General features: G+C 56.6%; 1 protein-coding gene across 2 annotated transcripts in view; it reads left to right on the forward strand.

Moving 5' to 3' along the window:
* The window catches only part of ACAN (aggrecan), a 76,206-nt gene that overhangs the window by 31,819 nt on the left and 31,589 nt on the right, over positions 1–12,798 (forward strand). For both annotated transcript variants that reach the window (XM_029064290.1, XM_029064291.1), the window contains exons 2-9: positions 2,607–2,683; positions 3,636–4,019; positions 4,689–4,863; positions 6,321–6,448; positions 6,622–6,915; positions 8,081–8,521; positions 9,760–9,934; positions 12,323–12,450. In XM_029064290.1, coding sequence (XP_028920123.1) covers positions 2,614–2,683; positions 3,636–4,019; positions 4,689–4,863; positions 6,321–6,448; positions 6,622–6,915; positions 8,081–8,521; positions 9,760–9,934; positions 12,323–12,450 — 1,795 coding nt within the window. In that variant the 5' untranslated portion in view covers positions 2,607–2,613. The remainder of the gene's footprint in view (positions 1–2,606; positions 2,684–3,635; positions 4,020–4,688; positions 4,864–6,320; positions 6,449–6,621; positions 6,916–8,080; positions 8,522–9,759; positions 9,935–12,322; positions 12,451–12,798) is intronic.

Consider the following 12,798-nt stretch of genomic DNA (forward strand, 5'->3'; position numbering starts at 1 on the left):
GAAGTAAAGTAACTTTGCCCAAGGTCACACAGTAAACTAGTCGGGGAGCGGGGGTTAGAACCCAGGTCCTTCTGGCTCCCAGGCCTGTGCTCTATCTACTAGGACCACGACCCTGCTGCCTTTAAGCCCCCTTCTCTGCCAGGCTACGGTTTGCTGAAGCGCTGGTGAGATCTGGGGAGTTTGGGGGAGCTGGTGGCAGGGGCCGGGGAAAGCCCACAGCCCAGCGGCCCTTGGGGAAAGGAAATGCAATGAGGGAGGCCAGAGCTACGGGCAGAGGAAGGGAGGGAGACGAGGCTCACCCTGCCCCAGTCTTCTCGGAGGGAACAACCAGAGGAGCTGAGGCCAGGTCAGGCTCAAAGCTCGGTGGGGTCGGGGCCCGTGACCGCATTCAAAAAACCCCTGCGCCAAAGGGAAGCAGCATGGCCTAGTAGCTAGAGCAAGGGCCTGGGAGGCAGAAGGACCTGGGTTCTAATCATGGCTCCCCCATTAGGCTGCCATGTGGCCTTCACTTCTCTGGTTCTCAGTTCCCTCATCTATAAAATGTGGATTAAGACTCAGCACCACGTGGGACAGAGACTGTGTCCAAATTGATTAGCTTGTACCTACACGAGAGCTTAGAACAACGCCTGGCACATAATAAGTGCTTAACAAACACCATTAAAAAAAAAATTGTGAGGGGGATGCGGGCATTACACTGGGCGTGCAGGGCCACGTAGGAATGTAACACCGGACATTTGGCCCGGATCTGCCCGAGTCTAGGTGTTTTCCCGGGGGGACCCCCAAAGAACCCCCAACGCTCGTTTCAGCACCGTCACGTCCCTCTCTCGAGCTTCCCCGGCCCAGCCCCACCCAGGCGTTGCTCATGAGCTGCAGAACTCAGCAGCAGGACACGAAGCAGAGGGAGCCCGGCCTCTTTGAATTAAAATACCAGACATAAAGCCGTATGGTGCCATATCCGTACCAGACGGATGGAAAACCGGACTGTCCACTGTCCAACCAGGTGATTGGATGCCCTGAGGGCCCAGGCCAGACCCCATGGATCAGACCCCAGTATAAGGCCCTCAAGACTTGCCGATAGGTTCCAGGAGACTCCAGCCCGCAAACATTTTAACCGGTCCCCGACATCCTCCCTGGCCCTCACCATCCTCCCAGAGACTTCAGTTCAATTCAATCATATTTATCGAGTGCTTCTTGTATGTAGACCACCGAACTAAGCAGTTGGGAGAATACAATATAACAATCACCAGACACATTCCCCACCCACAATAAGCTGGCACTTTTCTCACTCCAGGGGTGACGAGGCTACTAGCCTCAGTGGAAGATGACGAGCCTGAGGAAAAATTCAGGATGGTGCCATGGAACACATTTCCAATTTCTGTTTCGGTCAGAGTAATAATAATAAGAACTGTGGCATTTGTTAAGCGCATACTATGTGTTAAGCACCGTATTAAGCACTAGCAGTCAGTGGTATCAACAGAGAAGCAGTGTGATCAGGGAGTCAGAGGACCTGAGTTCTCATCCCTGACCTGCCATGTACCTGCCGTGGGATCTTGGGCATGTCACGTAACTTCTCCGTGCCTCAGTTCCCTCAACTGTAAAATGGGAGTTCACTATCAGCTGACCCTCTTACTTAGATTGCGATTCGCCTGTGGGACTTGATTATCTTGTACTTACTCCAGCACTTGACACATAGTGAGTGTTTAACAGATAGTACAAATGCTAATTATTATTTAATGAGCATTTACTGTGTGCAGAGCACTATACTGTTTAGTACAGTGCTTAGTGCTTAGTACAGTGTAATGTAACACTATACTGTTTAGTACAGTGCTTAGTGCTTAGTACAGTGTAATGTAAGTAGACAGGACTTAGACTGTGCGCCCCATGTGGGTCAGGGACTAAGTGGGTGCGTAAATGAATATTTTATCCTCTTTATACGGAAGAGGGAAACCGAAGCACAGCGGTAAGTAGAGGAGCTGAAATTAGAATCCGTGTCCTCCTGGCCACACGCTGCCTTATTTCTTTGAATCCCTGCCTAACATATTTTAGGCCTTTGGGCCAGTGGCAATTTCTTGCTCTCCCAAGCCTTTAGTACAGTGCTCTGCACACAGTACGTGCTCAATAAATACCACTGAGCGATTGTTTGATTGACGGGTACGGTATCCCCACTCTGGGGCCTGGCCACAGTCTTGCAGTGTGGAAACTAAGTCAACAGTGACATCTTCTGGAAAGCTCGTAGGTAACAGTTGGCTGGTTTGGGAGCTGGGAGCGAGGAGGTGGCCTCAGTGGTCAGCTTCAAGGGCACCGTCCAGACCCCAACCGGACCTGAGGGGTCCCGACTCCATCTGACCCTATGCCTGGGGCCAATAATTTTGGTTTGAAAGAGCACCTACCAGCCCCGGCCGGCCTGCCCGCCTGCCAGTCTGACCCCAGCTGGATGCTTTCTGTCCCCAGGGCCCGAAGTCATGGGGTCATTCAGCGGAATGGCTCACTGGGGAATTGGGATGGGTGGAGGCGGGGGGTACGGGTGAGGATGGGGAGTGGTGTCCCCTCTGGAAAACCTCTCTCCTTGCCTCATGCGCAACCTCTACTTGTCTTGTCTGTTCCAGGTAAACTATGACCACTTTACTCTTAGTGTTTGTGAGTTTGCGCGTCATCACTGCAGCCATTTCTGTGGAAGTGTCAGGTAAGGCCTCCTGGGCCCTTCTCCACACTGACCCCCTCCCCCTTCCCCCCTTCCAGCTTCAGTCACTCTGCCATCCAAGCCCCCCGAGGGACTTCCAGATGTTCCCTTGCTCTAGTCCTCTGACCCCTACCCACCCCCCCAACCTCCACCCCCCACCCCCTCCACCAATCGATCCAGAGGTCCCAGTTCTATCCCTCTGACAGCCCCAAGGTCAACCCAGCACAGAACTCTGTCTTAGGCGGTAACTCCAGGATGCTTGGGAAGGTCCATATGACTATTCCCTCTTGGACCCCCATCCTCGTGGTTAGGGATGACTACCCAGAACTCCAACTGCCTTCTATCTGCCCCTGACTTTCCCTCTAGTGATCCAGCCTGGATCTACATATCTTCATCCCACCCAACTTCCCAAGAGACTGAATTCCAATCTCCCTACCCTACTCTGAGAAAAGAAGTGCTCCCTCTGCTTTATTCTGACCCTTCCGCCTGCAGGGTTGGGGGCATTTGTTGAACACACTCCCGAACAGCTTCACACTAGTGCCCTCACTGTATTCATTTGCACACAGGGACACGCTCCCACTCCTTTCTGGTATGATCGTTCGACCAAAAAGCTCCAGTCAGAGACCCACCCCAGATCCCCTCTCAGTCCCACCCTCACCGGTGCCCCCTTCCAGACCTGCTGTTGGGACCCCTTTGTTCCCCCAAAGGTGGGTGGGAGATGCCGTCCCCAGACTGTCTCAAGACCTTTGACTGGGCGTATAAGTGGACTCTACTTCATGAATTGACATGAGTCCAGGCTGCCCTCCAAAAGAAGTCGGCTCCTCCGGCCTGGCCGGGCCGGGCCGGGGGCCAGGAGGTGCCAGAAGCTGACGGTTGCCCGTCTGTCTGTCTATGTGTTTGTCTGTCTGTCCTTCCGTCCGCATCTCCTCTGTTTCGTCCCTTCGGTGGATGGCAGACCATGTCAGCGAGCTGAGCGTGAGCATCCCGGTACCGTCCCCGCTCCAGGTCTCCCTGGGCCACCCCCTCTCGATCCCCTGCTACTTCATCGACCCCCTGCACCCCGTGACCACGGCCCCCTCAACGCCCCCGCTCTCACCCCGGGTCAAGTGGAGCCACCTGGCGGGCGGGAGGGAGGTGGTCCTGCTGGTGGCCACCGAAGGGCACGTGCGGGTCAACGGTGCCTACCAGGATCGCGTCTCCTTGCCCAACTACCCGGCCATCCCCGGCGATGCCACCCTGGAGCTCCAGAGCCTCCGCTCCAACGACTCGGGGACGTACCGCTGCGAGGTCGTCCACGGCATCGAGGATAGCAAGGCTACACTGGAGGTCTTGGTGAAAGGTGAGCCCGGCCCTCGCACCCACAGCTCCATGCTCCATGGGCCAGCCTCCCCCTGCCCTGAGGTCCTCAGCGTCCGGGAAGCTCCGGAGAGCCACTCCGAGGGGGCCCTGCCTCTGCCCCGCATCTCACACCTCTGTCCGGTCCTTCCAGGAGGCTGGGGGAAGGCCCCATGGGAAGCAGGGCAGGTGGGTGCTTGTGAAAGACGGCCCACCAGCCCAGCAGAAGAGTCACATGGCCCACTGGAAATAGCGCGGAAACAGCACGGGCCTGGGAGTCAAAAGACCCAGGTTCTAATCCTGACTCTGCCGTTTGTCTGCTGTGTGGCCCTGGGCAAGTCATTTCAGTTCTCAGGGACCCAGTTTCCTCAACTGTCTAATGAGGATTCAATACCTGTTCTCCCTCCCCTTTAGACCGGGAACCCTATATGGGTCAGGGACTGCATCCAACCTGATGGTCCTGTAACTACCCCAACGTTCATTACAGTGCTTGGCACGTAGTAAGTGCTTAACGAAGGTCACCGTTATCATTTGCCTCTGCCGGTCATCTCTGGATGACAGAGGGTCTTACAGTGCTGACGTGGGCAGCTGGGTGAAGATCAGAAGAACCACTTACTGACGTGTATGTGTGTGTGTTTGTGTGTGTCTGTGTGCGGGCATGTATGTGCGCCAGGCATCGTGTTCCACTACAGAGCCATCTCCACTCGCTACACCCTGGACTTCGAGACGGCCCAGCAGGCCTGCCTGCAGAACGATGCCGTCATAGCCACCCCCGAGCAGCTGCAGGCGGCTTACGACGACGGCTTCCATCAGTGCGACGCCGGTTGGCTGGCCGACCAGACCGTCAGGTGGGTGGGCCGGGGAGACCCGGCCGGGGAAGACAAGCGACACAGTGGCCTAGCGGAGAGAGACCCCGGGTCTGGGAGTCAAGGGACCTGGGTGCTAATCTCGGCTCTGCCGCTTGACTGCAGTACGGCCCAGAGGAGCTCCAGTTTACACCAGGAACGTTCCAAAATGGATCATCAGCTCCCTCTTCCCTCACCTACCTCCCCATTGGCCTATTAAGGGGATAGCTCTGACCCGTGTGGAGCTAGAGCTTGAAGCTCACTCACCTAGCCTCAGGAGGAAAAGAGGGAGAGGAAGCATTAATCCTTCCTCATTCTTACCAAGGGCATCTCAGGACTTGGCTCTGCCCAGGACCACCCCCTTACACGGGTCCAAAGAAGTCATGAGTTAGCCCCTTTGCTTTCTCTGGAACATGTGGTTTTTCCTTTTCTTGTTATTATGGTATTTGTTCAGTGCTCACTATGCATCCAGCTCTGTTCTAAATGCTGGGGTAGATACATGTTAATCAGGTTGGATACTGTCCCCGTCCCACATGAAGCTCCCTGCAGTTTCCTTGCTAACCTCTAATATGACCATTTAGATGCCCATCTCCTCTAAGAGGGCTTCCCCCATCAAACCCTCATTTCTTCTTCTCCCACTCCCTTCTGCATCGTTCTTCCCCTTGGACTTGCACCCTTTTATTCATCCCACCCTCTGTCCCACAGCACTTATGTACATATCCTTAATTTATTTTAATGAATGACTCCCCCTAGGGACTGTAAATTCCTTGTGTCCAGGAAACAAGTCTACCAGTTCTGTGGTATTGTACTCTCCCAGGCACTTAGCACAGTGCTCTGCACAAAGTAAGGGCTCAATAAATAGCAGTCATTGATTGGTTGATGACCTTTGGATTGACAGAAACATTGACCACAGTTAAGCAACACCAAGGCCTCCCCTTATACTCAGGATCTGCTTCAGACATTTGACCTTCTCCTCCTCCTGGTCCATATGACATCATCATGATGCCATCCCATTACACTAAACACGCCACCCACCACATAACACAACAGAGCACAACGCAACATAATGAGCCATGCCTTTGAGCAGCTTGCCTCCCAGACCCCAGTTATCGCTGTGTTGTACTTTCCCAAGCACAATGCTCTGCACCTAGTAAGTGCTCGATAAATACGATTGATTGATTGATTGATTGATTGATTGAAGGGCAGTGGTGAGAATATATTGGAATGTCCTATGTGGTCACCATCTTTGGAAGGCCCCAGGTGGCCACCACCTTTGGTAGTTAGTTCCCCAGAGACTTCCATCTCTGGGAGGTGCCTGAGGGCTAACCATTCTGGGGGGTCCCGGGCAGCCACCCTCTTTGGAAGGTGCTGGGTGGCTGCCATTTTGGCAATGGCTTTCCTCGCTGACCTCTGACGTCATCCCCGCTTACGCCCACCCAATCCCTGTCCCCGGCCACCAGGTACCCCATCCACAGCCCCCGGGAGGAATGCTACGGGGACAAGGATGAGTTCCCCGGCGTGAGGACCTATGGCATCCGAGACACCAATGAGACCTACGACGTCTATTGCTTTGCAGAGGAGATGAAAGGTGCCACGGAGAGGGGCCGACCCTTCGGGGATCACAGGAGGGGCCTGGGGGTGCTCGGGTGCTCCTGGTTGGGGGAGTCCCGGGAACTGTAAGAGTGGGCACTTGGGGGTGGAAGGGAGATCAGGGAACAGGGAAAGGGACAGCGGGAGAGTCTCACTCGGGTTGTTTCCCAGGGCAAGTGTTCTACGCCACGAGGGAGGAGAAGTTCACCTTCCAGGAGGCGGCTGAGGAGTGTCGGCGGCAGGGGGCCCAGCTGGCCTCCACGGGGCAGCTTTACCTGGCCTGGCAGGGCGGGCTGGATGTGTGCAGCGCCGGTTGGCTGGCCGATCGCAGCGTGCGCTACCCCATCACCAAGGCGCGGCCCACCTGTGGGGGCAACCTGGTGGGGGTGAGGACCGTGTACTTACACGCCAACCAGACGGGCTACCCTGACCCCTCCTCCCGCTACGATGCCGCCTGCTACACGGGTAGGTGTGGGCATCCCTGGGGACTGGGAGGGGGAGGTTGGGATGGGGGCAGAAGGCAGAGAGAGGGTCCAGGTCCGCCCCCGCCTTCAGACGCCTGCCCCACCTGCCCCAAGTCATTCCCTCCTTTCCTTACTCCACTTTCAGCACTACCTGCCAGGACACCCAACGGTGGAAGTCGGGGTGAAGGAGCTGTTTTAGAGGACCGGGCTGGAGAATACTGGGAGACGGGCAACAGGCTTATCTAGGTTGATTTCTGAGGTCCCCTCAAGGAATCCCAATACCAGAGCACCCTAAAAGACAGATCTTTCCAGCCCCCAATAATTTGTTAAGCGCTTACTGTGTGCTAAGCTTTGTGGCAGATATAATTCAATCAGATCTGATTCGGCCCATGACCCATCTGGGGCTTACGACATTAGGGAGGAGTACGTGTACTTAATCCCCATTTTACAGATGAGGAAACCGAGGCACAGGTCAGTTAAGTGGCCTGCCCCAGGTCCCACAGCAGGCAAATGGTGGAGTTGGAGCTGGAATTAGAACTTGGGTCTTCTGACTCCCTATCCTGTGCTCTGCCACTTGTTCGCTGTGTGACCTTGGGCGAGTCACTTCACTTCTCTGTTCCTCGGTAGCCTCATCTGTAAAATGGAGATTAAGACTGTGAGCTCCATGTGGGACAGGGACTATGTCCAACCCAATTTGCTTGAATCCAACCCAGTGTTTATTACTGTTCCTGGCACATAGTGTCTAACTAATACCACAATTATTTCCATTAGGCCACGATTCTTCTCCGGCCCTCACATTAGACAGACTCCACTCAGCCCCAGTTGAAGGATGGTTCATCCTCCCTCTTCTGACCTCTTGGCTACACCTACCCTGGCAACATCCGCTGCCTTTTCTAGCCTGGGGTCATGGGGCAGCAGACACCGACCCCTCCCCTCAGTCTGGGACCCTCTGCCCAAACCCATGCCCACCTGCCCCGCTTTACGGCTTTAATGTGGCTTCTGCCTGCCACCGTGGCACACAGACACGGGTACGGCGTTGCCCAGGGGTAGACAGGGAAGGGGGCCAGAGAGACAGCTACATGACCCGGAGCACGGGGGCCCCTTGAAGAGTGGGTACGCCCTCGGCGCCCCCAAGAACCAGTGTCGGTGTGCTTGTCCCTGCCCAGGCGATGACTTGGTTGGTCTTACCCCGGAGAACTTCACTGAAGGGACTGGAGAAGAAGAGGATGTCACGGTCCAGACGCTGTTCTGGCCCGAGGTGGAGATACACCTGGTTCCCAACGCCACGGAAGCGAAGGAGGCCCAGGGCAACGTGGTCACCCTGGAGCCTGTGGACATCACCCCCACCGGCCCAGCACCCAGCGGGGACTTCACGGAGGCCCTCGGAACGGCCTTCTCAGAACTGGAGAACAGGACGGGAGAGGCCCCCACCCTGTGGGCCATCCCCGAGGAAGTCACAGCACCCGGCGGCCCTTCTCCCACCAGAGATGCCACCGCCACACCTGAGCTGGACACCGCCAAGGCCTTCACAGAGGAGGACCTGATTGTGGGTGCAACGGCGGGCCCCGGAGCCGGCCCAGCCCCCGGGGAGCCCCTCCCACCCACCGGTGAGTCTACGTAATCCTCTGCTCTGACCACTGCCCCATCCTGCTGATTGTTCGGCCTCAAGCCTCGGCCCTTCTCTGGGTGTCCTGCCCTCACGTCTCACCCTCGCCACTGCCACACTACCCTCCCTGCAACCGCCCAACTCCCTCCATTGGTCAGGGCCTTAGGGTAGGCGGGGGCTCAGGGAGACCTACTTTCTCCAACCATAATCAATAGATACTCTGCCTAACTCTCCCCTCTTCCCTCTCCTCCCACCCTACCTCTGCCACAACTCCCTGGAAAACTGGAGCCAGAAGAGTTTGGGGTTTGTCCTGAAGAACCTGATGATTTTAGAAAGCCCTTGTGGGCAAAGGGGGAGGTAGCCAGGCTACTTAAGTAGATTCCCAAATTCATTTTGGTGCTCCATCGCAATCATATTTTGTAGTCGCAAAGTCAGTGGAATTCATTCACAAGTCCAAGCTGGAGCACTCAAAAAAGTGCTCAGGGACTGGGGCCCTCCCATTCCCAGCCCCGTAGTCCAGCCCAGGCCCAGCTCAAGGGCGAGGGGAGGACAGTCCCGCTCCCTGAAGGCTCGAACAATCTGGTCTGGGTCAGTCACAGACTCACTGGACCCAGGCTGACTGTCTGCACTGAGCTCCCTGGCCCTCCATCGGGAATGGCCCAGGTTAGGGCCCAAACTTCCATTTCTTGCTCTTTTCTCCTCCTAACCCCCACCCCACACCAACTCACCACAACCCTTCGCTGGAGTCCCAGGGAAGCCGCCCAAGGATGTTGAGCACACAGCTGAGAGGCCGAGAAAAAGTCTGCAGGAACCACTCCAAGCCCTTACAAATGGAACGGGAAAAAGTAGCTCTTCCCCAACTCTTCGGGCTAAACCCGGCATTCCCTTGGGCTGCCTACAACAGGGGAAAGAAAGTCTGGGTCTCAGATCTTCTGGTCAAGCCTCTGAAGACAGAACGGGTTCTGAAAGCAATTCACTGAGTAAACATTTTACTAAAATCGAAAATGATGGTCCATGACGCAACTGAATATCTTCAGGTAGCAGTGATGACTCCTTGCTGGACTTCGCAGCTGGAGCTCTACTTAGTGTAGGAAAGGCTAGGGAAAGGGTGTGGACTGGTAGTTCTCTGCCTTCTATCTGCAAGGTTGACTTAGAGGGGTAATAGACAGCCGCTGCCCCCGCCCCCCACCCTGGCTCCCACTGACTGCTCTCCTCAGCCCTGTCTCTCTCTCCCCGCAGGAGTTGTGTTCCACTACCGGCCAACCTCCTCCCGCTATGCCCTCACCTACGAGGAGGCTCAGCGAGCCTGCCTGGCCACGGGGGCGGTCATTGCCACGCCAGAACAGCTCCAGGCGGCCTACGAGGCCGGCTACGAGCAGTGCGACGCTGGCTGGCTGCGGGATCAGACGGTCAGGTGAGTTCCCAGCTCTGCGACTTCTTCCCCTTCCTGTGCCATCCACCTCCCAACGTCCTCAGCCCCGGCCCTTCCCGGGCCCTGGAACAGCTGGACCTGAGAGCCAGGCAGCCTAGATGGGTACTGAGAGATGATGTGCCATGTAGTGATGGTGTTTCGGGGGGAGATTTCTCTCCCATATTGTTAGGAGAACGGGTGCAGGGCATATCTGCTCCCTCTCTGGGCTGTCTGAGTCAGAGAGGGGCACCATGATGGGTTCATTCCTTGCCAGTGGCATTGGGCCCATGGATCTTTATCAGTTAACTCTGACTTTTGACCTTCACAGGGACAAGAGTGTTAACTGAGCTGCCTGACTCTCAGAGCTTCCCTAAGTGTCCCCTCTCTGGCCCAGTACCCTCTGACAGACGGTGTGCTCCCCTGACTAAATGCCCCCTGACAGACTGAGTTTCCCTGACTGAGTGCCCTCTGATTGGGCACCTAGACTGAGTGCCCCCTGACTGAGCCCCCTGACGGACCGAGCTTCCCTGACTTGATTGAGTGCACCATGATAGACTGAGCATTCCTGACTGAATGAGCACTTCCTAACTGACTGAGTGTCCACTGACTGAAAGAGTGCCCTTTGATGAATGCCCCTGATTAACTAAACACCCCAACTGAGTTCCCCTTGAATGACTGAGTTCTCCCTGACTGAATGCCCCTTGGTGGATTCCATTGCTAAATTGTACATTCCAAGCGCTTAGTGCAGTGCTCTGCACATAGTAAGCGCTCAGTGAATGCTATTGAATGAACGACTGTGCACCCCCTGGCTGGTTGAGTGTCCCCTGCCTGACTGAGCCCCCTGATTGATTGAGCCCCCTAAGTGCCCCCTGACTGAGTGACCCATGACTGACTGAGCTCCCTGATGGAGCCCCCTCACCGGCCAACCGACTGAGTGTCCCCTGATGGACCCGGCCAACCGACTGAGTGTCCCCTGATGGACTGACTGTCCCTTAGACCGACTGAGCTCCCTGACTGACTGAGTGGCCCTTGCCCGACTGGGTGCCCTCTGACTGGGTGCTCTGCCTGACTGACTGGTCCCTGACTGCCGGAGCCCCCTATCTGACCGACTGAGCTTCCCTGACTGACTGAGCGCCCCCTGACTGATTGAGCCCCCTGAGTACCCCCCTGACCTACTGAGCACCCCCTGCCTGACCGAGCCCCCTGACTGCTTGAGCACCTCCTGACCCTGACTGGACATGGGCTCCTTCACTCAGCTCCCTCTGACGGGAGTACCTGAGCTGTGAAACTTTGAGGCCCAAAGGAGAGTGAAGACGTTATTCCCCCGAGGTGTTTATAGTCTAGTCTCTTAAATCCTCCATTCCCCTTCACTCCCCGGGCTCTGACCCCATCCCTTGGCTGGGTGTCCAGCCCCTGCCCTTGGGCAGGATAGAGATGGTGTAGCAGAGTTACAGTCTTGCCTTTTGGGCTCAGATGAAGGGATGAAAGGGGAAGGAGCAAGCTAGCTTGGAAGAGTTAACAGGTCAGAAAGATTTGAACTCTTTCATTCCCTCTCAGGAAACTCACCTTTCTTCTGCCCCTCTGGGAAGCTCCCAAGTTGTGTGGGAGATCTGTAGCTGGGGCAGGGGGTGGCAAAGATTGGGCGCCCAGGCCAAACAGCTATGGGTCAAACTGTGGCTTCACCGCCTCAGCTGGGAACTCTGGGGGAAACAGCCCCATTGCCCCCACCCAGTCACTGGGGCCTTTGCTGAGGAAAGCTCCAGTCCCTTCCCCCTTCCAGCAAAGGGGTCAGCACTCTGGGAACACTCTGTCCAAAACCCTCCAAGGGCAGCCCCTTCTGGGTGACAGGGCCCACCAGTCCCGGCAATCGGCAGCAGCAGACGGTGGAAACGGGATGGGGAAGGGGTGGGTGGGCCCGGGTGTCTGAAGCAGCCCCTTCTCCACCTCCACCCTGATACTCCCAGTCTCTGGTGAGCACCGGCTGACTGGACAGGGCCCAGTCTCCAGGATGTCAGAAGCCCGAGGGGTCCACGGCTGATAGATGTATGCCTGCCCCCCGTCCCTAAGACTCCACTGCCGCTGCCACTAGGGAGCAACCGGGTGCAGTAGGGGCTGTGGGGAGGGCTGGCTCCCTCCCCTTCCCCACCCTCCCCTAGCCCCTGGAGATGTGCCCTAGTGCGGAGGCAGGGAGGTGCTTGAGGATGAGGGTACAGAATCAGCGCCCTCAGATTAGGCATAATTTTTTCCCAGCGACCAGGCCCGGGATCCTCACCTAAACCCAGGGCAGCTGGGTGCTGGTACTCAAGCTGGGTACCTCTCCCCACCTCGCAGCCACCTCCCCCTGCCCCCACGCAAGGCCTGAGGTGCCCCTCCTCCTCCTCTCTCCTGCAGGTACCCCATCGTCAACCCCCGGAATCAGTGTGTGGGCAACAAGAACAGCAGCCCAGGAGTCAGGACCTATGGGCTCAGGCCCCCGTCCGAGACCTACGATGTGTACTGCTACATTGACCGGCTGCGGGGTACGGGCCCCCAGCACTGCCCACCCCCTGACCCTCCTCTACCCTGCCCACTCCTGGGCTCCCCAGCCCCAAGGCAGGGGCCCTGCCCTCGGTCCCCTGGAGAAATCTCACCTGGCTCTGGCATGGCCACTTCCCTTCCTTGGAGTTTTCCGGGCTGGAAAGAAAGTGAAAATTGGTGCCAAACACACCCCTCTCTTGGCCTTTTCAGAGCCCAGGTTCTCTGTCTATGATGGATGCTCCAAAGTGGATGTTCCATTCTGGACACTCTGGGCTTAGAGCTCTGTACTGGGCACCCTAGGCTGAACACTCTGTGCTGAGCCCTCTCTACTGAGCGCTCTGTGCTAAGTG

Source organism: Ornithorhynchus anatinus, chromosome 5 (genome assembly GCF_004115215.2).
Source record: "Ornithorhynchus anatinus isolate Pmale09 chromosome 5, mOrnAna1.pri.v4, whole genome shotgun sequence".
Classification (NCBI taxonomy): Eukaryota; Metazoa; Chordata; class Mammalia; order Monotremata; family Ornithorhynchidae; genus Ornithorhynchus; species Ornithorhynchus anatinus.